Source organism: Oryzias latipes, chromosome 19 (genome assembly GCF_002234675.1).
Source record: "Oryzias latipes chromosome 19, ASM223467v1".
Classification (NCBI taxonomy): Eukaryota; Metazoa; Chordata; class Actinopteri; order Beloniformes; family Adrianichthyidae; genus Oryzias; species Oryzias latipes.
This window is the reverse complement of record NC_019877.2, coordinates 15,841,583-15,868,202: the sequence shown is the minus strand read 5'-3', so window position 1 is coordinate 15,868,202 and position 26,620 is coordinate 15,841,583. Positions and strand designations below refer to the sequence as shown.

General features: G+C 37.3%; 2 protein-coding genes across 3 annotated transcripts in view; both read left to right on the top strand.

The window, feature by feature from the left end:
* The first annotated feature begins 299 nt into the window (after positions 1-299).
* Positions 300-7,981, top strand: vps25 (vacuolar protein sorting 25 homolog). Its single transcript, XM_004080602.4, has 6 exons — positions 300-423; positions 3,694-3,839; positions 4,120-4,173; positions 4,302-4,390; positions 6,263-6,338; positions 7,284-7,981. The coding sequence occupies exons 1-6, from the start codon at positions 377-379 to the stop codon at positions 7,394-7,396; spliced, it is 525 nt and encodes a 174-aa protein (XP_004080650.1). The 5' UTR covers positions 300-376; the 3' UTR covers positions 7,397-7,981.
* An 88-nt stretch (positions 7,982-8,069) lies between these two features.
* Positions 8,070-26,620, top strand: part of wnk4 (WNK lysine deficient protein kinase 4) — a 41,454-nt gene continuing 22,903 nt past the window's right edge. For both annotated transcript variants that reach the window (XM_023949261.1, XM_023949260.1), the window contains exons 1-4: positions 8,070-8,572; positions 8,696-9,346; positions 24,861-25,033; positions 25,300-25,520. In XM_023949261.1, coding sequence (XP_023805029.1) covers positions 8,729-9,346; positions 24,861-25,033; positions 25,300-25,520 — 1,012 coding nt within the window. In that variant the 5' untranslated portion in view covers positions 8,070-8,572; positions 8,696-8,728. The remainder of the gene's footprint in view (positions 8,573-8,695; positions 9,347-24,860; positions 25,034-25,299; positions 25,521-26,620) is intronic.

Here is a 26,620-nt window from a genome sequence, read left to right as displayed (position 1 = left end):
AATATATTAAAGTTTACTTTACTATTTTCATTATTAATTTTGCTTGTTTGTTTATGTCAAAGTCGGTCACAGTTGAAACAAGTTTCAGATTTGATGTTGAAAGAAAGCGTCAAATTCTGCAGATAGTCAGTCATCATGCTTTCAAGGTTGGTATTTTATATGCATTTTGATTACAAAGAATTGCTACTTACTGTTAAGGCTTTGTTATGGGAACACCATACACCTAGTACTTTGTGTTGTTTTATTTCATTCATTGAAATTCGTTTTGTTTCATTCATTGAATTTCATTCCATCAGTTTGTGTTAAGTCGGAATTATTTGGGAGCCGGAATCTTTACCGGAAGTTGCCAGCTTCGTCGTGTACCGCTTCCACTGCGATGAGTTTCGAGTGGCCCTGGCAATACAACTTTCCGCCGTTTTTTACGTGAGTATAGATGAACTAAGACTAACTTTAACAAGGAGACGTTACATCTTTTTACTCTATATCTTATTTTGCAACTGAGCTGTGGGACTTTGTTTCGGATAGGGCATATTCTCCTCAAGCTAACAGGCTAAAAAAAAACACAAAATTGCTAAGGAAATACTACTAGTTACTCTTCAAGTTCTTTGATTAGCCTATTAAACAGCTTGTTATAATGAGAAATTTAGCAGCTCATTATAGCGCGACCAAATGCAAATTTTAACTAAGAGTATAAAAACTCTGGGTTTTAAAGTTACCTTAACTGTGATTAATAAGCAAAGTTTACTCAGGTCGCATACAAACATCATGGTCATTCATGGTGTAATCTATTGTTCTAATCTAACGCAGAAAAATTACAGTGTTATTTAAGAATGTATTATTGTATCCAGATGAAAAGATTACCGGCGGGTTTCATTCATTGTATATGAACTAGTTAACCATGGAAACAACGTGACTATAATGCAGAATGCAGAATAGCTTTTCCAAAAAGCCTGAAGAAATCAGTACATTTGGCTTTTTGTCTCAGCTCAATGGCCTAGTATGTATTGATTCTGTTGTCACTTAGTTAATATTGTGTTTTAATAACATATATTTATTGTGACCAATTAAACAAACGTTTGATGTGATCTCACGTAACCTGTGTTTACAATAGCAAATCAATAAGATAATTGACTAACACAGCTTGTTTAATTGGCAATATCTGCTGTGAATTGATTTTATTGTGTTAAATTAGAAATGATGTGTGTGTATATACTTTTAAGTTAATTGAAAATATATATGTGTGTGTCTGTGTGTGTATGTGTGTACGTTCTCTGGAGCTTTTTCATTTGGAAATCTGATGGACGAGTCTAAGTTTGGAGGTTGCCAGGAGAACGGTACATTTCAGACTGCATTGAGTGTAAAATTTGGTGGAGGAGGAATCAGGGTGTAGGCTTGTTTTTAAGGACTTGGGCTTGACCCCCTAATTCCAGTGAAAGGAACTCTGAATGCTTCAGGATACCAAAACATTTTGGACAAATCCAAGCTCCTAACCTTGCAGGAACAGTTTGGAATGGCCCCCTTCCTCTTCCAACATGACTGTGTACTTGTGCACAAAGCAAGGTCCATAAAGACATGGATGACAAAGTCTGGTGTGGATGAACTTTACTGGTCTGCACAGAGTCCTGACTTGAACCCCATAGAACACCTTTGGCAGGAATTAGAGCGGAGATTGAGAGCCAGACTTTCTCCACCAACATCAGTGTGTGAACTCACCAATGTGTTTTTGGAAGAATGGTCCAAAATTCCTAGAAACACACTCCTCAACCTTATGGACAGCCTTCCCAGAATAGTTGAAGCTGTAAGAGCTGGAAAAGGTGGACCGGCATCATATTGAACTCTGTGGGTTAGGAATGGGATCGCACTTCAGTTCATATGTTTTACTTACTTTTAGTAATATTGCTCAAAATTAACTTTCAATCAAAATAGAATTCATATAATTATATCCTAAAAGACAATGCACACCACATAGCTATTTAGTAGTGCAAAGATGTATTTTTCTATAATAAATAGCAATATGTTGACTTCAGGTTTAGGTTGCTGCAAAATACTTGTTTTTGATGCTTTTTTTCAGTAAATACATTTTTTTGTTTTTAATAATTCTAAATATAACATCTTGAACATTCTTCTAAAACATCAAGACGGTGTGAGGCAGGTTTCATAGACTGCGTTCTGTTTTTTTAGCCCATGCTGTCACAATATTACCGACCCTTATCAAATCAAGCTAGTTATCATAAACAGCTTACAATACCTGTCATTTCAAGTCTGCTAAACCTTTACTACTAGGGTCCCCAGACTGCGTCCCGGGTGCCGCACTCGGCCCACCCACCCGGCCCCCTGAACGATACCAATTGCATTGTTTTTTTGTTTTTTTTTGGCCTGGGCACGTGGTTGAGAGTAATGGAAGCATGGAAAACTGGGGTGAAGTGGGCCTGCCTAACAGAATCCCTGGAATTGTTTTTTCTCATGTCAATAAAGCTTATTTAAATTGAGATGTCAGCCAACCTAAAAGTGTTTCTACTGTGACCTCACTTGGCCCCAGTCATAGAACTTGAACGTGACCCCCCCTCCCCCCCCCCCCCCCCAATCAGAAAAGAAAAATGACAAAAAGCTTAGGGAAGACAAAAATTGATCCAGAATGCAGGGTATTTAACCTGTTGTTGACAAACAAGTATTTTTTTGTTCAACATAAAGAAAAGGCGGTTTGTCTCATCTGCCAATGGACGGTTGCGGTATTCAAAGAAGACAATCTACGCTGACATTATGAATCCCATCACAAAGAGAAATATGATAGTTTGCAAGGGCAAATGTGAGCAGACAAACTCTCAAAGCTGAAAAATGGTCAGTTAGCTTAGCAGACTGTGTTACTGTATATTTCCTGACTTTCATGTTAAGAACCCAGAGAGGGTTATTAGTTTTTTTATTGATTTCATAAATAGTGTTATTATATCTCTGCTGATTATCATTATTTATTTGTTTTTAGTGAAGAACCCAAATTATATCTGGGTTATGTGTGGCTTTCTGGGTAACAAGACATGTCTACATTTAGACACCCCTGCGACTGTCACTCTTTTTCTGTTTCAAGCCGACCCTGGCCCCCGATCAGAGAATGGAAACGTCATGTGGCCCTCACTGGAAAAAGCTTGGGGACCCCTGATTAACTAGTTCTTGATTAAATTTATTTTAAAATCTCACAATCTTGTACTGGATTTGTGTTGGAAATGTGTATAAACCCAATGATGGTTATTGTAGAATTTATGCAAAACTCTTTTAACGTCTGACCTTTGTTATGGACTTTTAGAGTCATTCGTCACTTTCTGTCCTCCTTGAAATACCTTTGCAAACCCTGATCTTTTAAGAAAGTTCAGCATCCCTGAGGGACTCCACATACCCAGACTCTGGATGTTTAAGCTGCTGGTCTCTGTCTCTTCCAAGAGTTTCAGGACTCTCGGATCACTCAAGCAATACAATTATGACATGACACTTTTTTCTTATTTTATTTTATTGGAAAGATTGTCTTCTGTCTGACATAATTCTGAGATCATTTGCATCAACAAGAAACTCAACGGTTATTGCAGCTTTTCTTTTTGTTTTTTTGTTTGTTTTTTTAGCTCTTGGTGGTATTTTACCTCAGAACTTTTTAAAACCTTTTTACCTAAAATGTTTTTAAATCTTTTTTTCTTTTTTTTTGCACAGACTACAGCCCAATGCTGACACCAGACAGAAACAACTGGAAGCCTGGTGCTCCCTGGCTCTGTCCTACTGCCGGCATCACAAGCTGTACACCCTGGATGTCATGGAAGCACAAGAAAGCCCCATGTTTAACAACAAGAAGATAGAACGTATCCTATACCTGCTGTACGGTCATAAATGTACAAGAAACTCCTTCTGAGTCAATGGAGAAAATATCTTATGGGGGGGGTTCAGAATTTTATCCTCCAGATATGAATTCTAAAGTTGAATTTTGATGTTGCTTCTCTTTAACTAAACCTCAGGTTTTACAGCCTCTCAACCAGTTTCTGCCCCCCAATATATTCAAATAATTATCATCTGGATTTTCTTTTGAAAGTTTTCTTTTAAGACACAAATTAAACATTTCGTTCGTCCTTAATGGAATTCCAGGAAAACTGTCAATGGAAGCGATTCAGATTGTGTTTGAGGAGCTGAGGAAAAAAGGTTAGTCTTACCCATTCTTTTTTTTTTGTTTTAGATGTTTATTTAAAAACAAATTCTTACATAATTGTGCCAAAATGTGTTGCATAAGTAATGCAGTTTTGTTTATATCTTGGCTTTTTTGACTTCAGGGAACTTGGAATGGTTGGACAAAAATAAGTTGCGTTGTTTAGTCATGTGGAGACGACCGGAGGAGTGGGGCAAATTAATATACCAGTGGGTGAGTTAAGAACTTCCTCTCATTTCTCAGTTGGGGGCAAAAAAAAGTCTGAGAGGACAGAAGCATGTTTTTACAGAAACAGATTACTATTGCTGCTAATGCATGTAACTGGTTATTATTATATTATAGCTTCATGCCTCTAAGATGCTTAAATCTGTAAGATGCACTTAGCATTATGCATATGAATTGTTTCTTTGATATGACATATAATTAGAAAATAAATACATCGAATCTCGGGTTAAACATGTAAAATGTATTTTCCTTTAACAATTGGGTACTTTTTAAATAAGGAGTTTTATGTTTTATATTTATGCAACTTTAGCTTAAATAGAGGATCCAAAGTGCAGTTAAAAATACTTTAATGAATTAATTTAAACTTAAACTAAAAGTAGGCACAGTAGAATAGGGAATTCTATTTTGTCAAAAAACTAAGATAATAATCCTGGCATCAAATGGCTAAGTATTGCTCGAACTAATTAACATATAATAGAAAAGAGGACTTTTAATATAAATCTTTTGAAACCAGTTTACTGCCATATGAAAAGTGACAGTTATCACATCTTCAAATTGTTAAAATTTTTTATAGACTTTACCTTATTGCTTTGCCTGAAAGTTTTTTATACCATTAATTTATTTTTTATAATGACATTACCTGTTCGCCAAACGAAAAACCTAATAAATATAAACATTTTACAAAGACTGTTTATGAATTCACTCTATTTTGATAAAGAAAATGTAAGGATTTATAAAAAAAAAAAATCAATTGACACATTTTTCAGATACAATGCTTGTGGTCCATATTAACTAATCTAGTGAGCATCAATGCACACTTGTTTTTTTTACAGAGATTTCTGGGAAATTTACAGGGCTCTGGAATTCAGTATTGCAGATTTGGACACTGAAAAAGTGGCGAGTGTCCTATGTACTGCACAAAGTAGTGAGGGAATTCAGACACGGTTGGACCAAAAACAAAAACAAAATATTATTTGTGTGATTTAAACCACAAAAGGCATTAAGAGCTTGACAGTTAACTTAAATGAGAGTCCCATTTTCAGCACTGGAGTGGTACGTCACAGACACTGTAGGTGTGTTCTGTATACACAATGGAAAGACTACAGCAGCTGAAGCCCAAAACAAACATGCACTGAAGCAAACCCATCCGCACATTTTCTGCTGGTTATTTTGCACACAAACAAGGATTGTCTGTTGACGCTCTTCCAGGGGAGGTCAAGTACGTTGAAACAAGCACAGTGAAAGTCTGACAATTCATCTTTAGTTCAATGAATTCAAAGTTTAGGAATGTTTGATGATTGTGTAGCTATTTATTAACAGATAATTTAATATGCTCACAATTTTTGGTTAATTTACCAAAAGTAATTTTTGCTTAATAGATTAATTACATTTAAATCAATAATTAAAATTAAATTTAGCAAATTTAGCAATTTTTTTGTTATTGCGTTCAAAGTACTTAAATTATTTATTTTTAATGTTAGCAATCTTTTTTTTCTGTTTAAAACCAAAAGTGTTTGTTCTGAAAAAGAGTTTTCACATAACTAATATAAATTGGATAATTTGAGTATTTTTAATATTAGAAATAGGAATTTTCAAATAAAAAAATAACTAAAAATACTTTTTTTCTCAAAATAAACCCCACAAAACAGCTACTGAAAAAAAAAAGGTTTTAATTCAAAAATGTATTTTCAGATAGTCTTATGTTTATGTGAAAAACACACAATTTGTTAACATGATCTTCTGATAACTTCCTGACATCACAAAAAAGCTTTGAAAAGTATCAAATTTAATAAAGTCTTAAAGTTATTTTTAAAGATGTTTGTTGTCAAGCAAAAACTAATTTATTCTCTAAAATTTCAGGTTTCCAAAAACGGGATGGTTAACTCTGTGTTTACACTTTATGAGCTCTCTAATGGAGACGACACTCAAGGAGAAGGTATTTCATTTTTTGAATAAATTATTTTCCTGTTTTAATGTAGCCTTAAATTGTGTTTTCGTTGTTTGAAAAGAAAAAACTGATTTTTCCTTATTTTACTATGTTTTGTTTTCTGGATTTCCTTTTATCCTCAGAATGTGATTTATTAATTTTTCTAGAAAGCAGTTTTTTAGAATGAACTATAGAAGTTTGAATGTTTTCCTTTAAATGCAAATTGAAGTGAATAAATTCTCCAAAAAGCTGCAACCATAAACAGCAGATCAGAACCATCAATGGATTTGTAAATTAAAAGATGGATATTACTCCACTCAGTCAACACTGTCGTGGGTAACTGTTATCTTTCTGCTCATTTTTTTTTTTTGCTTGAAACAAATGCGGTAAAAAGAAACGGATTAAAAAAATGCAGAAAGATTTCATATTAATAAAGTTTTTTAAGAAGACACCATAACACATGGGGATTTAAGAATAACTCATATTAAGGGGGGCAGTTATATAGTGAAAAATGAAGAAACAGAGATGTAAATTTGTTTACATAACAGAAGGATTGTTAGCTCATGAACCTGGTATCTATAAGTGTTTTAAAGTCCTTTTTGATCATCTTTTGATCTTTTTTTTTTAAGTTTTCCCAATGGACATTTCTAGGACATAGTTTCTGTAGAGCGGCAGTAATTTATTCCAAATTCACCTCTGAGTTGTGGGCGGGACCGTTGACACAGAGCAAAAGGTGGACCGACATTAAATGGAACTCTATCAAATGCTGTTGTGCGCCCCATGTTTTATTCATAAATGCCAAAATAGTTTCTCCATCCTCAGCTTATCAATCATCAGTTTCATAAGAAATTCCAAGTTCTATCCATTTGGCCAACATTCCTTTTAAAAGTTTCATTCTGTTTTGAGTGGTGGATAGGTTTGTAACTCAATTGATTTCGGTCTTTTTCTACCCAGAGTTTCATGGTTTGGAAGAGTGGATGCTGCTGCGCTCTCTACAGGCTCTACAAACAGACGGCAGAGCAGAGATCATCAGCATGGATGATGGGAAAGGTGTCAAATTCTTCTGAAGGGACGCTGGAACTCGCAATCATTCTGATAGCCCCTCGTGTCGTACCATGTTCAGATTGATTCATCAAGGCTTTGTGAGGTCCACCTCCATGTTCAGCCAAACGGACGCGGCTGTGGTTTTTGCCCCCTTTCAGTTCTCTTTCCAGAAATAAAATCTCCATGGAGTGGTAAGAACAGCATGTTGACACGGGTGACAATTTGTTGCCACATCAACATCTAATGAGCCTGTCAGAGGAATTCATTTTATCTTGTCTGAATACCTTACAGGGAAAGAGCTTTTTCTCCTATCAGCTGTAATTTTTCTCTTAATAATTTTTCTTTGTTAACAAATTTATCATCTCTGGACCTTGATGTAGCCAGAAAATCCCAAAGACCCCTCAGACTCCAGGTTGACTTATATTTCCAGAGAAACGACGCTTCCAGAGGAGAAACTGCAGAGAGCCTCAGCTGCAGACAATTAGTGGATCTAATGTACAGGTGGCTGTCAACCTATTATCGTGCTGTAGCTACTGTGATGCTCCTGTCGTCTCTTTTTCATTCTTTCTTTCACATCTTTTAGGAAAATAAACAAGAATTTCTTATAATTTGTTTCCTTTTTGTACTTGTTTTCAGTAAATTGCATGTTCGGTTTCAGAAAGCAGCTGTTTTCTGCTCTTTTGGAGCCTCCTGCAGGGCAAACCACGCAACTGTCATTTTCTTTTTCTTTACAATATTTAGGAAAACTCCAGGGTTAAACAGTGAAGTGTCATGTAAAAGCAACCCCTATGCACAAATTGTGAAATAAGAGACTGTAGCCTGTAAGGCCTATTTACATAATCAATGCAGGAAATTTTCAGATAGGTCACCTTATTGATCCTTTCTGGAATTTATTAATCCAGTTATACTTAAACGTTTATTTTTGGAGGGGACTAAATATTTTGGATGGAATATGAGACTTTGAAGACCTTGATCGAAATGGCATTACTCCATCTGCGCGTCCATCTGTGCGTCAAGGCGCGCGGGGCGGAGCTGGGAGCGCACACACAGAGCGCGCCCGGGACTTGGCCAACCAGCGTTGTGTTGATATTGGCTGCTCCGTCCTTCCAGAGAAGCTGCGTTAAATCCTAGTGAAGAGCTGCGAACAGAACAACATCAAAACGCTCCAGTCCTCATCAAAAATGTTTTTCTACTAATAAGTAGGTTTTTTTCTTTGTATGCGCACTTTTATAAAGTATTTAATTTCAATTATTATCATTCAAATTATAGTTATTTTTGGAGATGGGATCCTAAACTTGATTGAATGTCATCCTCACATTTAGGATCTAAATCAGGACATCCTTGATTCTGGCGCGATGTCTCACGCTCAAGTTGAGATACCTGGACGTGGATTTCCTGGCCTGTCTGTGGACATGAACGACGACTGCTTCTCCCGAGTGCCGTCCGTCCTTAGGACGCACGGTCTCGGCGCGCGCAGAAACTCTTATGGGCTGCAGAAAATCAGCATGGACATGGATTCGCCTCTTTACAGTGGCGCGCTCTCCAAAGCCTTGTCCTGGTCGGCCGAGAACATCTCGACACTGACTGAGTCCAGAGCAGAGGAGGAGGAAAAGACCGACGACACTCCGCCGCCGTCCTCTCCTGCGTCCTGCTCCAACGCGCCCGCAGACATCCTCAAACCGGACGCGGGAGCCCCCGGGGAGAACTGGGGGTTAGCTCCGAGAGCTCGAGGTGCCAGCTCGGACTCGGAAAATGAACTGCAAAACAAAAAGAACAAGATCTTGTCTCGCATCCAGTTTAATCATCAGTTGGAGCTGGATGAGAAAGAAGACGTGGAGACTAAAGCTGTGGCCACCTCTCCAGAAGGAAGATACCTGAAGTTCAACATAGAGATTGGAAGAGGATCGTTCAAGACTGTCTACAAAGGCCTGGACACTGAGACCACAGTGGAGGTAGCATGGTGTGAGCTGCAGGTGGGTGCTCTTGTGTTTCAGACTAACAGTCATTGTTTTAAAATTTTCTCCTGGAGCAAAGCTGCAAGTTTCTTTGCTAAGGTTAAATTTGATGTAAAATATTAAATCCCAAGACAGCAGACTGACTCTTTCCCTACTTTACTGTCCCACTCAGCTCTAATTCCTGCCTCAGCGCATCAGTGTTAATGTGAAGCTGCTAATCTAGTCTAGTGTATATTATTACTTGCTGACCTTGGGTTGAGTTGTGCCGAACACTTGCCCTGTAACCCTGGTCATCCTGTTTTCACTTAGCTAAAATTGAACCACTTTTTCCACCATGATCCCTCCTTAATCTCTTTTTTCATTAACAACTAGTGACTCTCTGTGAGCACAGGGGCAGATCATTTATAAGCATTTATGTGGAGCAATGATCCTCTCCAGGAGCTCTGCCATCTTTCCTGGCTGGAAACATCTGGACTTGCATTCTATTTCAGAAAATTTACTGAGACACAAGCAAATCTCAGCATTCTCTGGTCTTCGAAGTTTGCAGGCGCCAGGCAGCCTGAGTTACCAGCTGCCTCCTCTCAGGCTTCCATGGTTTGATAGCGAAGTGGTGGATTTAGGGATTTAAACTTTAACTCCGCCCTCGTGGTGCCTGACATAGATCGGTGTCATTATCTGGAAGCAAAAGAAGACCCTGAATCACCTGCTTGGTAGTCCTGACTTTTGCTGCATTCTTCAGGAAATTGCTTTTGTTATACAGAAATTGCTGGGGTTCAGACATTTAAAGGATTATACAGCATTGAAGTGAAGACAGAGATGTTTGCTTCAGAAGCCCACCTGTCATATCACACAGCAGCTATCTGTTTGAAAGAAGTCCCTCCTTTTCTTAACTGAAGGTAGAAAATGAGCCACTTCAACAAAGCAGTCACTTCTGTTTCACTCCCTCTGGTCACATTCAAGCTTGTGTTTACCACTATTTGTCTAAAGTTCAAGCTTTGTTTTGGGTTTTGCTGAGGTAAAACCGTGACACAGTTTTGTAGCTGCTTCCGTTTCACTTCGGAAACCACATGAATTTCTTCTCTATGCCAAAGACACGAGCCTAGTTAAGCTCTTTAATCACTCTTAATAAGCTTAAAGGTAGCCTTTGTTGATATGGTGGCTGCTGTGATAAGTTAACTTGGAAGAGGACTGCCTTAGCACTCTGATCCACACCTGCCCTCATGGTCAGAAGAAACACCAAAGCCTCCAGTTGGTGGCTAAACACAATGGCTCCTGTAGTGTTGATGGAGCAGCAGTTGGATATGCGTCATCAAAAGTCAGGTAAAGTTGCTTTAAGCTCTTTTGAAAGTTTAGTAAAGAGCAAGACGCAATCTACAGGAAGTGAATGTCAAATTTGCAGGATCTGAGGAGCTTTAGGATGCATCTGTTGTAATTCTGTTTTGAGCTCATCACACTTGCATTAGTCATGACTCATTCTGGGACAACTGAAAGTATTCTCTTTTGTTTGGTTCCTCGTCCCCACCTTGACTCTAATGGCAGGTCTGTCTGGGTAGTGTCCTAAGGAACTTTTTGTGCTCACGCGCGAAACCATACAAAACTGTGAGAATTACTCCGTTGCATGCAACAAAAAAGCTGTTACGTTACACGTCAAAACTGTAAAAAGTTGTCACAAGGCAATTAAAAAAAAAAAACCTCACAAATCTTGCAAACAAAGCAACATAAATGTTGTATAATATATTTAAAAAGACATTTATTTGGATTTCTAGGTGTTATTAAATAAAATTTAAACGTTATCATTTTTTATCAAAGATGAAAATCGTGTTTTTAACAGATTTTTGTGACGTTTTCTGTGATGTAGGACTTGTATAAAGAAAATTAAGCTCAGAATTGAATTTATAAGTATTTCTTTTATTTAAATTGTTGTGAATCGGGAGCAGATAAAAAAATGGGTCATTGGAAAAAGTTTTCTAGGTGTGACTTCAAAGCTACTACAAAAAGACACAAGCTCCCAGCTCCCAGCTCCGCTCCATTCTGATGCATCTGCTTGTAGACGACTAGATCCATGGACGTCTTTGTTTTCCTTGTTCAAGCTGGCATCTAAATCAACACTGTACCTGATGAATGATAAGAAGCAGATGCGGGCTTACTCAAGAGTCCTACCCACAAATGTTTTCCATGAATTATCGCCGTTCTGCAGAAACTACGTCCTAGAAAACGACAGGCTAAAAACGGCATAAACATAATAAAAAAGATCACTAGGAGTACTTTTACAATAGAAGAAATGATGATTGGAGTGGGACCTTAAACAAAAAAAAGTCAGTGTGCTGTAAACATTCTAAAATTAAAGATTACAGTGACTAACCCGGTTTCATTTAAGTATGTGCACCTTTGTTAGTAAAGGCAGATGGGGTGTGGTGCATTCAGGTGTCCATTAACACTTTGGCAGGGAGGAGAAACACTTTGATCATTTCACAGTAATGCTTTTACTGTTCATTATTTTTGGAAGAGTTGTAAGGAGATGTCCAAGCAATTAAAAGCCCATCGTTCTACACTGAGAAAGATTATTTAGAAGAGAAGAAAACATTCAATGTAATTGCCAGTCTTCCCAGGGGAGGCTGAGAATGTTGCTTGTGTTAAAAAGTGTAATACCGTGGTCCGGAGGAATTCTCGATTCTGATTGGCTGCTGGGTGTGCATTAAAAAGTGATAATGCACAGTGATAATGTACGTCTAAAAAAGAAGTTCTGGTCACATGGCTTTAATCGTCTATATCACTGCGCTGGCTTCTTTAAAACAAACTTTTGCTTCATCATCTGGACAAAATCAAGCTGTAAGAGGTAAACTTTCTCTCTGAACTGATGCTTTATATAACTTATCGTGACAATCAGCATACATATCGCTTTCCTTTGCTGCTGCAGTCGAGGTTGGTGCCAGCTCAGCCGGCTAAGCAGCACATTGTCACGGTAACATGACAACGCACAGCACCACGTAACAAATAGTCCGCTTCTTGTGAAGAAAGCAATCTAAACCAAACAAATAACAAGAATAAAGTACTAAAAACTGAGTAATTGATTGTATTTTATCTTTATGGATAAAGAATAAAACATTGGTTAAAAATGGGTAAAAATTGATAGCTAAAAGATTTTGTTATGACAGATATGTTAATGCTTTTGTTGGTTTTATTTTTACGATGGCATTCACAAGAATGAAAATATTAAGAATAATAATTGACCATAACGCCACAAGATGCTCCAAATCGTACAAAGAAATACAAGAGTTGTTCACTTCTTTTGGCTGCAAGCTGTAACATGAAATAATACTGATGTATTTTCAAACTGTTATAACACAAAGTAACTTCCGATTTACTAAGTTTGTTAAACCCACAACAATGTGTTAGATCTTTGCAGTTTGTTTTTAGTGTCATCAATTCCCACACGCTTTTCATTTACAGTAATTCAGAAACTGTGTAAGTACCATATAATGTGACTGCTAAAGTAAATAGAGGCAAAAGAATGAAATAAACAGATGATAGTTGCCTAGTAACCTTCCCCCCATGGATATACAGGTGATCCAGGTGAAACATGGGAATTGCAGACTGAACATTAAAAAAATGCAGACTCCATGCATAATGGATGAGCTGGTCCTTTTCACTTCCTCGTGCACACACTGCTGCACACAAGGAGAATTTACAGCTCCAGTGTTTGAGAGTCCAAACCTACTTGTGGCGGCCTTATCCCCAATGCCTTCTTAGTGAGCACAAACCCCCTCCACTGCTGAAACACACAGGAGACTGCGAGCGGAGCAGCCCTCTGAGCTACTGAGTAACTGATAGGAATGAGATCACTGAGGCACAAATCCTCTTCGGCGAGCCCAATGAAAAGGTGCTGCCTGCACAATTGTTGAGCTCATTCAAGGGCAGCCCATTTCATTAGCTTCCTCCACCTTGCAGCACCCGTGTGCACTCTCATATTACATTTTTAAAGCAAAAACAACTTACATTCTTAGGTGACTTTGCATCCTTGTGCTGCAAAAACATTCAAGTATTGGAAAATATTGCACAACTAGTTAACTATTTTTTAAAATTTAAATCTATAATTGTTTTTCTGATAACAAAACAAGATTTTTTTCCTCCTTGGGATGATTTTTTTTCCTGTAGCTTCTTTCAAAAACCAATTCCATGAAAATATCATGTCATACTTAATCATTTGCACATGCCAGATGTTTTAACTACAAAAAATGTAACATCACATTGAATACATTTGCTGTTCCCATCCCAGCTGGCAATGAAAACGATACCTGTCGCTTCTTTCGCCTGCATGTTTGTGTTCCAAGAAAGCAAAATTGTCTCACTAAAAAAAGGAAGAGAGGGTTAGGGTGTGGTGCCAGAAGATTTACATCAGCACTACTGTAGTAAGAGCGGCCTGGAGCCATCACTGGAGCAGTAAAAGTGGAGTCATAAAGGAGCTGGAAGCTGCACTGTTTTGGATTTAAAGCTCACAGAAGAGATTTCGCCTGTGATTTACGGGGTTGAGGTATAAATCTAGCCTGGCATGGGTCCTTTATTTCCTCTTTTTCCCTTCTCAGTCTCATCAGAACTTTCAGAACACAATCCTGGCTGTGTAACCTTTATCTGAATGTGTTTGCCTACAAGCAGTGAGCTTCCTATCAGTTCAGCAACATCAACACAGGCTTTCCTTGAAGAGACAGCAGTTTGGGAAAAAGTCAGGGCCACGTTTTAGTTAAAAAGGTCAACCATCGTCCACATTGGCAGAAAATTACTTTGCAGAATTTAGGTCTGCTATACCTTGAAACAACTCCATTCACTGCCCTTTCAGTTGGTAATTGCCCTACAAGATAAGGCTAGTCTGTACCATTTAGAATGTAGTTGGAGGTGGAGCTAGATAACAGTCTGTCATTGGCTGCTTTTGATAGTATGTTAGTTTCTAATTTAGGGTTCACTGCTTGAACAAGCACAAGCAGCCCTGACTCAAGCCTGACAGCGTTTGATGTGTTTTTTATGAAAGGTAAACTGGGTGCACAGCTTAGCATATGTTTCAGGGCTGCCGTGGGGGCCACTTGAACTAATCCAAACAGCCTGGAGTTTTCTGCACTTCATGTTCCTACAGAAACGTCAAATTTTTAGGAGTCAAGCCCCAAGCGTAACTCAAAATCTGGAAAGTCCTGTCTCCTGACAAGACATATTGCTTCTTCTCGTATCGGTCTAAAATAAACAACTTTGACACAAAGAGACAAAAAAATGTTACTGATAGGAACTCTTGTTTTCTCAGCTGATCAATTTTGCATGGGCAAAATTTCCGTTAATGTATTTTTCTGACTCTAAGTCTCTCTGGACTATAAGTTGCAGATGCCAAAAAATACAGAATAAAGAAGAAATTCATAAATAAATTGTACTGTAGCATAGGTCGCACTTTTGGGAGAAACATATACATGTTCATGCTGCCACTTTCAATGAAAAGCCTATGTAAATGCGCGTTTCAGGCTTCTGTGTTCAAAACTATTGCGTTCACGCATTGCTACACAAATTTCTATGACCGTTTTTGGGCTCTACATAAAAGTGTCTGGCCACTGAATGCAGGTTAAAAGTTAAAGCAGGTTAAACTTTGACCAATGATTGGCCTTATTTTGGAAGTGACATATGGTTGACACCCCTTTTAATTCACAAAGTGCCAACCGTTTAAAAATTTATCATGGAGGAGAAATTAATAACTGCGGTTTCTGCCCAGTCGGAATGATATGAAACAGAGTCTTTCATATATCGGAATAGAGCTGTGACATTTTGCACCAAGCCTCTTCCACCTGTAGGTGGCAGATCTGTACACTAGTATTGAGTAGCGACTGTCCAGTGTGAATATAAAACACTAAACGTGTGTTCAAGGATCCCTATTTAGTGCGTTTAAGAACGGGCATCACATGCCCTGTGTGAACGTAGAATAGAACTGAGCTGCACTTCTTCTGCATTGACGTCAGCAATAAAGACGGATACACACCTACAGTGACCTCCAGTGGTTGTTGCTATTTATATATTTAAAAATCAGATATACGCCAATTCGTACCTGAGTACAACTAACACCTGGCCAAACTATGCAAAAAAAACACAAAACATATTGTGAAAAGTATGTTTATAGTAAAGGGTAACATGTCCTGCTCCCCACATTAAGATCTGCTAATCTGTTTTTGCAAAGCCTATTTTTACGCCTTTAATTTTCAAGTGGGGCACAATAAAAGATTTAAAAAATTTTAATTTAGGTTTTATAACCATAGAACCTTATTAATATACTCCAATTATAGCATCATTACAAAATACTATTTTGTGCTTATCAGCTCTTAACTCAAAGACTGCATTGTGCTATTTTTCAAGTGATTTTTCTCCTTTTTTTTTTACTCTCTTGATGCAAATACTTTCCTGTGCTTGGACAGGCTTTAAATGCATATCAAAACCGTTCTTAATAAAGACCATCCCTGATACACTTAAGCCTGTGCACACAATGGAATAAGAGCAGATTAATTCCATGTCATGAGGCTAAAAAAAAGGTTTTCTCAGGATGATGTCTAATTTTAGATGATAAGTATCCCCCGGCTAAGTTGCTTAAGCTTTTGTACAAATAAAAAAGTTAGGACAGGATTACTATTCAAGTCATTACTGTTTTTAAATGAGCATTTTTTAAGCACCAAAATGAGTAAAGTAAGCTCTTTAAACCCTTTTTTTTAATTGGAGTTTATCTGAAAGCAAAACGCTGTAACAATTTATCCATTGTAAGATTTTCGGTATTCAGTTGTTTTTTGCAAGTCACAATGTGCATCAAAGTTAGCACCGTATCAACCACCACACCTCCTTGTTGCCTGGTTGTCTTTGTTGCTGTTATTCACATTCCAGAAATAGGCCTAGGTTTGAGCTGTTTTAATAGGCTCTAGAAACACTGAACATAGCACAAAAACCCTATAAAGTTTGGGCCAAGCTCCTAAAAAGACCTAACCTTTTGTTATTTTTAACAATTTTTTTCATTTAAGTTTTATATTTTCCTGTTGGAACCTAAAGAATTGTCCCTCTGGGAGAAATAAAGACTGACTTTCACATGTTAACATTTGAACTCTGTAGGGATTTGCTGATGATTCAGCCATATGTGTTTGAAAGCTTGTCACACAGGATGCCTTCAGAAGCAAAAACAAAAACAAAAATAATGCCAGTAAATTGTTTAACAGTATCTTTCACTTTAAGATTGTTTCACTATGTGATACTCTCCCATTCTTTGGAGAACATACTCTCCCAGCAGCTTGGTTTTGACATCTTAAACACAGCTCAGGGTTTACAAGGTGTTATAGTTCTGCAGCCATAGTTGGTAAGGAAGTGAAAAAGAACCATGAAGAGGTTACTCCTGGTCATTCGTGAACTTACTGTGTATGTCAAAGCATTTGCTTTGACTGTATGTGTGGAAATGTGCTCAGAGTTTCCATGGGATGAATTAGGCAGTGGTGTTCTGTGAGCCTTTGACAACTTTCTTCAGCAAAAAGTCGTTTTCTCAGTCAACATGAATCCTGAAGGTTTTTTTTTTTAAACTGTAAAGAGAGTAGAGCACATTGTTTTAGATATGGCTTTCTGAATTGACTTGCTCCCGATCAAAGATTTATAAACCTTTCAAGCTGCCGCTCCTTGTGACACCTGTGGGCACTCGTAAACTATATCCGGTCCCGGTTGCTAGTGGTACTTGATAGCACAAACTTGTTTTGTCAGGGTAACACAATGCTGTAGTCCCTCCTGCAGTCAGAACTAAAGCAGTCGGCGATTGTTCAGCAAACATCTAAATTTGACACAGGGGTTAAAACTTTGTTGCAGATGAACTGAATGTCTTGATAATAAAATAATGGAATCATCAAGTTAGATAAGGAATGCAGATTTTTCCACATAGCTGGATGTCAGATACCTTCAAAAGCTTCTTTTTTGTGCCATCTTCATGTATAGTAATAATTGAACCACGGCGTAAAATAATAGCCCCTTTGTTTAATGCTAGTTGCAGAGTAACAGCTCAAAACTACCTTAAACTAATTATGTCCTGTAGGAGTCCTGGACTCGAAGGGCCAGATTGTTTTCACAATTCTTTATTCTTACTGTGCCTTTGAGGGAAAATTTGACCCCACCACATACCCAAAATTTGCTGACACCTAGTACCTGGTAAAAATGAATTTTGGGCCATCCTCCCCAAAACATTATAACATCACAGCCGGAGAAACCATTAAAAAATGAATTGGGCTCAAATAATATTTCTAAATCCATTCACAAAACCAAAATACACCTGTCAGGGATTTCCAAAGGAAGTTTTGAAATTATTGTGGGATTGCTACAGAACCAATGGCTTGGTGGGCATTTTGTGAAAAAGTGGAAAATTAGGTGATTTTCACATTTTCACACAAATGGGAAAAGAAAATTTTGTTAGTGTTTTAAGAAATTTTGACACAGATATCGTCAGCTTAAGTCAACAACCACGACCAAGGCTTCCTTGACCTTGGGAAGAGGCCGCCATCTAGAATTTACCAAAGAAATTCCCTTTTAGGCCCACCTACAAATTTAACAAAAGTTATTTCCACCTGTTACTCACTCATTTTTACCCGAATATTGTGAAAATTGAATCCATGAATCCTCAGCGCAACCTGGACGGAATAATATGACATGTGATATGAACATAGGAACTTAGGAATGTGGACGTAGTTAAGAAAATACCTCAGTTGCCTAGTAAATCCTAAAATTTACTTCAGCGGATTCTTCCAAGAATTTCATAGACCTGTTCGTCACCCCCAGCCAACCAAAGCATAAAATATGGAGATAAAACCAACAGAAAAGCAGCCATTTAAAAAAAAAAAAGTTTTTATATATTCATGAATATATCACATGCAAGGTGACAATGGCAGAGGAGGAGAAGTGATGGGCGTGGAGCAACCGCTCAGTGAAAGTGGGTTGGGAGGTGCCGCCGAGTAGGAAGGGGGCGGGCTATACAACGGAGTTCCCGGCTTAAATTTAACATGACGCTACTTTAAATGATTTGTGTCTACTAAGGCGAAGATGTTCAGTTTGGATAAAAACGTTATTTTCCAAGAAAAAGTCGTTAATGATGAGATTACAAATGCTTCAAGAATTTTTAGAAAAAGTTTAGATTTTGGTTTGATTGGAGTATTTTAAAAGTAATTTTGCGTAATGAATAAAAAAACATAACCCTCACATTTGAAAGTATATCTAAAATGTCAAAACAAAGTGAAGTGCAACTTTAGTAATATCCTAAATCTTTTCATTGTCTTTGCCAAAAGGTTAGTCACATAAACAAGTATTAATTTATTGAGTGGCTGTCAGTACATAAATCTTTGTGGTGCAGTAAATCATTAAGAAACTGCTACACATTGACCTTTTACAAAATAACATTTCTTCTTCTTGTACGTCTTTTTATTTTTTAGTACTGCCTGGGAAAATTTAAAAAAATACTTTGCAAAACTTCAGAGGAACAACTTGTGGTGTTGGAGAAGGACTTCTGTTAGCCAAGAAAAAGATGAAAGTTTTGTTTTTCTCTGGTCTGTCAAACAGAAGCTGTCAAAGGTGTACAGCTTGACGGGACACGCCTCTGGAACCTGCCTGATGGGTTTTTTCAGTAAAGTGATTCATGTTTTTTTTCCTTTTTTTTAAAAGTGACTTAGGTGGTTACCTCTTTTTAACAGTTGAATAAAATTATTTAAACAAGGGAAAACAAATTCACAACATATATATTCTGAACATTCAGCAGTCTCACCTTTGAACTGTTGCAAGCCCTAATGATGATTGGTCAGCCTGTGATATTCAGATACTAAAAATACTGTTTTCCAAAGCAGGACTCAGTCTGCGGGATCTGGAACTCCTTAATTTGTTGTTTATTTGCTAAAGTACAAGCGCCTCACATGATGCATTACTTGTTTATTGATTTCTCACATCACTGCTCTATTAAAAGGCCTTTCCACATAAAGTAGCTTTGGGAGACATAAACAGGAAGCCAACAATTTGCTGCTAAAGTGTACTGCTACAGCTTCTCTAAATAAAAGAAGGTATTAGAGAATATTAGCACTTCATCGTAATCATCATCACGTTTATGTTTAACAAGGACTTAGAGAGTAGGAACAATAACGAACCACTTTTCTTCGTCTTGAAGAGGATCAGCTCTAGGACAATGTGCTTTCAAGCTGTGTCCTGCAGACATCTTGTGATCTTTCTGTGGGTGACTGAGTTTCCTGAGTTGGATGAAGCATTAGTTCCTCTCATTTTCTCAAATGTTCTCAGAGAGAATGGATAAGATACTCCCTCTTTGCTCCTTGCATATCAGCCTTCCTGAGGCCTTATTTGATCAGAATGAGGCAAGAATGTCCTGTGGTCTCAAAACCCATTCAATATTGACATGACCACATCAGACCTCATGTTTATTTGATTTTGATGGAAAAATTATCATATTTCTTTAAGAACCAGTAAAAAAAAAAAACTAAAGTTGCATGGATTAAATCACCAGATGTAACAAAATCAATAAAAACCATGTTAAGCAAGAAGGAAAAGGAATATTTAGTCTTGGATTGTGCAAAGATTAAATAACAAGCTTTCTGTCAATAGACAGCACAATGCTTAGTTTGAAGTTTATTGAAGGAATATCCACAAAGGGGAGGAGAGTGGTTTCACAAGTGCAAAGCAGTTGCAGAACGCTGTTAATCAGGGTTTTAATGAGTGACTAAAAGCAAACAAAAGACACACAAAGATATATTGCCTTTATTGAAGTAAAAAGGTTGAAGAAAATTTCAAAGTCTGTCTAAGAAAGTGATGCAATACTCCCTGTAAAGCCAAACTTCACTGTCAACAATCATGCAATAAAATACAGATTGACAAATATTCATCTCCTTTTACATTAAACCTATTTAAATTAATATCTTTTCTTTAAATAAATAGATTTTTTAGAATAACTTTAATATCATCGTTAGTATCGTTGATAGTATCGTAGTGTACTGCAGGTGATTTTTCAGGCGCCATAAGTCCAGTCAGGTTCTCTGAGTAAAAACACCCATGTGGGTTGGGTCCGTGATTCCTTATAAGATTAATGGCTAACCTCCCTGTCCCTGCTCCATTTACAGAACGCGCCATTTTTTTCTTTTCTTGGAATGAGCACACTGCTGCCTCAGTTCTCACCTGCAAACATCTAAATACAGCAGTGTATGGCTGCAAGGGCCTACGTGCACATTTATGCACAGAGCTTGTCAGTCATGGCAGGTATGACAGCCCTGCAGCTGTGAGGTCAGACCGTTCCTCTTTTTTTTTTCCATGTTGCCTCTGACCTCAGTCCCAGTCGGTCGTTTCTGCTCCTGATGGACAGTAGTTAAGTAATAGTGCAAGTATGCAGGTTCACTCTTGTGGTTAAAAGGTCTTGCTGGACTCTGGCCTTTATCTGCAAGACCCCTCTCTGGCAACATCTGAGACGGGGGAGTGATGACCTGTTAACAGCCCTTTTAAAAATAAACTCATGACAGGAGGATTAGTTTATTTTTATTCCTGAAGAGGTTTGAACAGGCAGCATTACATTTTTTAACTAATCATGGTTATAATTATGATACTCTTTTCACAAAATATCAATTAAATGTAATTTTCTTGCTTATTTACAATCCAGCTAACAATAAACCCACTTAACTGCATCTAAATGCATCTGATTTGTTTGTTTTTTCCTCATCCAGTTAAGTAATTTATCCTATAAATGGTAAAGGTAGGAAAAAAACCATTAAAAACGTTTGAACTTTTTGAACGTTTTTTTTACCTGGAGGCCAATACATAAATTCTACGTATATTGTATTAAATTTTAGTTACAAAATACGTAAGAAATTAAGTTATATGAGATAAAAATGGCAATTTCTGACTTGTAAACATTCTTAAATAAGTGTGTTGAAAATAACAGAAAAGATCAAAATCCTAATGAGGACTGAGGGTATTTCGTCTGGTTTATGATTTTATTATTAATTGTTTTAAACCTGTAAAGCACTTTGTGTTTCTGCGGTATGAAAAGTGATTTTTAAATAAATTTTAAATGTCATATTCTGCACCATAAAGCCAGCTTAAAACATTTTTCTGTGTAAATGCTCATAGATAAAGGTATCTGTATCTATTATCTAATCTTGAATAGATAATAGAAGCCACAAGTTAAAGTACATGGTAAACTCATGACATCCAGTTTATCCTTGTGTGAAACTCAATTTATTTGTCTTGTTAACAATGAGAATGTTTTACATTTTTTATATCTATTTCTTTATTTAATTTTTTTATCCAGGCCCTCTTTGCCTAGGCTATTCAAACTCAGACATTCTAAAAATAAAAAATGAAGAGTTCTTGGGAAAAAAAACAAAAGTGCTTTTATTCATATTTTAATTAAGAATTTAACCCATAAGAACGCAGAACCATTTTTCCTAAAAAAATAAAATTATGTGGAATACATCAAGTGGACCACAGAGCGCGTCTAATGTTTTTCTCTTACACTGATGTCTCCATGGTTCTTATGGGTTAAAGTAGTAGAAATATTTTGTCCAGTGTATCCATTACACAGATTAGTCTCATATGCCATTCAGAGAATAACCTTGAAATTTGCTTTAGGATGTTTCTTTTAGCACTGAAGCTGAAAACACCTGATAAAAAGGTTAGAGAAAAGTCCTAGCACAGATCTCAAACAACAGACTGAATACACTTTTACCTGCCACAGTTTTCCCTCTCTTTTTGTTCAGCTAAGGTTCCTGCAATCACTAAAATCCAGACGTGCTGTGCGTCTGAGAACAACATCAATGCACTTTTTCTGTTAAAAGAGTATAGGAGATATTCTGGGGGCAAAAGTTAGCAGGAATGTCTAGCCTGTGTACTGGTTGTCATGAAAGAGGCACTGACAGGGATTTCTTAATGCCAATAGCTCCTCTACCATCAACACTGCTTATGTAACTTCACTTATGTGGCAGAGATCCCAAGTGTTTCCAACCAGAGCTAATGCAGACCCCCGGTTCAACATACTCACCCCCTTGCTGGCTAAGAATAACTCAGCATGGGATGAATTTTGGCAGAAGATTGTTCACACATTTCTGAGTATAAGTTGAGTTTTTTTGGAAACTCAAAGGTAATATGTTTGTTTTTGTGACTCCCCCTGCATCATTTTCCTTTATGTTTTTGGAACTGGTCTCCAAACAAGGAAACTGTTAGATACACATAGATCTGATCTATAACTTTATAAAAAAGTTGAGACAAATGGCTCAAACATGTGCTGGACTATCTGTGCAGTTGAACTGGATTTTATCGTTTGGAAAGAAATTGTGGTAGAAAGCATTTATGAACCAAAATTTTGTCATTAGATTGAACTTTAAGTCTATTTACTCAGTCAAAGCATCAGCAGTAATGCAATCATACTACTGCGTCACAATGTTAACGCAGTACATCTCTTTTGCTTTTTCCGTCTCTTTCTAACTTTCCACCAGATTGTCGAGGTCTGGACAAATGGCGCTTGTTTCGATCAAATGGAAGGTTGATTGTTCACATTTCACTAGCTCTGCTCTTCAGAGATCCTACTTTTTCCGAGATTTATGTACTTTAAATACGTCACTAGTTGTGATTCCAGCCTGTTTGCCAAGCTCTAGTAGGTTTTGTGGTTTTGGATGTGCCAGGGTCTCCTGTTTGGCAGGACTTCGTGCTGCAGCTATGAATGTTGCGTCATTTCTGTTCTGCACACTCTTATAATTTTAAGTGCACAAGAGACGGCTGTTGTCCAGCGTTATCAAACTCTTATCCATAAATATCAGGATTCACAAGGCACATACACCCAGTGACTCCTGGCTCATGTGTAAACACCACACAGCCCTGCATGCTCCATAATTTCTAATTTTGTATGTGTCTCCTTGTTTTTTAGATTGCCCTGATCTGTGACAGTGGTAAACCTAAGTGCTTGCAAAGCTAAACTGAGTGCATCTTAGATAAATTAGACCGACACAAACCTGGCTCATTTAAGTAAGCATCTCTACATATGTTGTCCGGGCCCTTTTGACATTTAACACAAGTTAAATTTAAAGTTCTTTGCCTTTTTTGGCAATGATTTAGTAGTTCTGAGAAAGGTTTTACATAGGTCGGATGAACTGTGACGTATTTTCACATCATAAACAGATATCTATTAACCTAAAAGTAATCTGCCAGGTCAAAGTACCTCTGCCTTGAATTTTTCACAGAGGACCCTCATGGCCGAGTCACCAGGTAAAAGTTTCATTGTGTGGCCTCATTTCCAACAGGTCTCTAGACGGTCTGCACTGTACGTGCTTCAGCATGTCCTTCTGTGTTAGGCAAACACAGAGAAAACAGGAATGGCTGTGCCTATTGTAAGCATAAACATATGGGGAGCTTAGTTTTCTCCCCAGAAATCTGGATCAATGTAGGATTCATACGCTGAAGTCTCTAAGGGGTTTCCCACTAAGCACCCACCCTGGGCAGAGATGTAACTAAATCAAACCATTCATTCTAAAGCAAAATCAAAAACATCATTGTTCAGCTAACTTGATTGCAGTGTTTTGGTTTGTTTTTACATGAAATTTGGGAACTGCTTTACTAAACCCAAGAAGTCCTTTCCATCATTGCATGTTAAAGAGATTATGTAACAGGAGGGACATCAAAACGGACAGAGCTGTGGTTTTCAATGTGCGAGGGAGCTGACTGACTTAAGCTGTGATAACAGGGATTCATCAAATTAGCCCCAAAGTTGTGTATGCTGTTTATAACAGCCAGGTTATGTAACAGTATAAACCAGCAAATTTGTTTTAAACTTTGATAAATATGTGGGCCTATTTCAATTTTATGACTGTTCTGGAAGGGTTTTGTAAATACAAACATGCTAATTCCATTTTTTTCTGGACCCTTTAAAGACTTGGTCGCATACAAAATGTATTTTGAGTGTTTTCAATATGTTCTTATGGCATTTTTCTCATGATGGAGGACATATTTTTAGAAAAATAGGCTAAAAATTGCATTATTTAAATCGTGAATCATGGACCGTTTAAAAAACTCTTTTAGAAAAAGCTTGTATGTGACATTGAAGCTACTACAGCAAGCTATAAGCTCCCTGCTCCGCTACATTCTGATGCTTCTGGCATCTGGCTCAAAAAACTAGATGGCTGGATAGCTCCAATATTGCTTGCCATTTTTGTTCCACTTATAATTTTAGGCTGGTGGTGTGAGGGGCTGTAAGCTAGCTGGAGAACATGGATTATGCATCTGCACACAACGCAGACACTAATTTATAATCAAATTCTGCTGTTCTGCAGGAACTATGTCCTAGAAAACAACACAGGTTTTTTAAAAATAGATTATATTTGTAAAAATGTACCATTACGATAATCTATATAATACTCTATATTCATGAAAACGTTAATGCCATTGTTTTTAGTGATCAATGTAATTAATATTAATTAAAAATAAAAGAGTGGAATCATTTTCCTAATTCGATTTTTCTTTTTTACTGCAGACGCGTAAATTGACCAAAGCAGAGCGACAGCGTTTCAGTGAGGAAGTGGAGATGCTGAAAGGCCTGCAGCATCCAAATATTGTTCGCTTTCATGACTCCTGGAAATCAACTGTAAAGGGCCACAAGTGCATCATCCTGGTGACTGAGCTCATGACCTCTGGCACACTCAAGACGTGAGTTTGTTTCTTTTTCTTTTCTCTGTCATTTGTCTTTGATCCCAGCTGGAAAATTTCATCATGGCTGTCAGCTTGTCTTCTACATTTAAAATATGTGTTTGGAGTAATAGAGTTGGAGAATATGTCTTGTCCTAATAAAACGTTCTGTGACAAAACACAGACAACCTGAAGACTTCCTCTTGGTTGTCAAGAAAATAAGACAAATTACTTGGTGGCACTTGAAAGCTTCCTTGGTTGTGTAATGTAATCTTTCTTTGTTTTAGGTATCTGAAAAGATTCAAGGAGATGAAGCTGAAACTGCTGCAGCGCTGGAGTCGACAGATCCTCAAAGGCCTTCACTTCCTGCACACACGCACACCTCCAATAATTCACCGCGACCTGAAGTGTGACAACATATTCATCACCGGCCCAACTGGCTCTGTTAAGATCGGAGATCTGGGGCTTGCCACTCTCAAAAGTGCCTCTTTTGCTAAAAGTGTCATAGGTAAGAGATATTTCCAAATTCAGCATTTTAGATTAGTTTACCTCAATCTTTGTTAAATATAATGTTAAAATAATATTTAAAGAAAGACAAAGATTCAAATTGTCTTTGCCTTCTAGCTTGTTTACATCGCTTTTTTCTTTTTCATAACCATTTGTTTAAAGACTCATTCCGATCATCTTTTAAGATTTTCTAAAAGCGTTCCTAGTGGTGTTATTTAATATGCCGTTAGTCAAGATCAAAAAACCTGTGTCATTTTTTCGGACAGTTTCAGCGGAATGGCAGTAGTTTATTAGAAATTTGTCTCTGAGTTGTGGGCACGAAGCAACAACCCCCCCTCCTCACTCCGTTGCTGAGAGCTCTCTGTGTAAAGCGGAGCAGGATGCTGTAGCCCACCCTGCATATTTTTCTATGTCACAATTAAGCGCCTTTTCAAACTGTATTTCATCTTCTCTTGATTCACAGCAATTTGAATAAATAAATAATCAGAAATGCAATTTTATGCTAAATTTTCATTATACGTATATGTTTTCTATCATCAGAAAAATGCTACTTTTAAACACAATTTTCATTGAAGTGGGTCTTTAAGCTGCTGCCAGAGTGGTAAAGAGCTGTGATGTAATAGTAAATCGGAAGCGGTGCTTCCTTTTAATAAACCAGGTTCACATAAAAATAGCTAATTTCAAATAACAAACATAAAAATTAGTGGTTTACTTCACAGGTAGGACTTTATTTGAATGCTTCTGTTTTTCAGTTGATCTATTCCTTTGATCCAGAAGCAAGAATTTCTAACCCTTGACCTCTTCCACTGGCTTGAAATGCTTCTGAACCCTACACAGTTATTGGTTTTTCACTTTGGCAGTATGCATACAAAAAACTTAAAGGGAAATTCAGCTCTTGCCTCGAACGTTGTTGTTGCACAGTAGAAACAGTCAAACCTAGAAAATTAAGACGATATGAAAAATAGAAAACATTTGTATATGATTGGAGCTTTTGACTGTAAAATGTGTTAATTTACATTAAAAACAAGTATCCTAATATTTTTTTAGCATGTTTTCCCATAACTAAACCCATCATACATGTAATAGTTTAAAATGCATTCA

Bases quoted from the DNA above. Each gene is read 5' to 3' on its own strand.
- vps25 (XM_004080602.4), top strand. From the start codon at position 377: ATGAGTTTCGAGTGGCCCTGGCAATACAACTTTCCGCCGTTTTTTAC. The intron at 3,840-4,119 runs GTATCCTATACC...ATGGAATTCCAG, and splicing joins TAACAACAAGAAGATAGAAC to GAAAACTGTCAATGGAAGCG. The intron at 6,339-7,283 runs GTATTTCATTTT...TTTTCTACCCAG, and splicing joins AGACGACACTCAAGGAGAAG to AGTTTCATGGTTTGGAAGAG.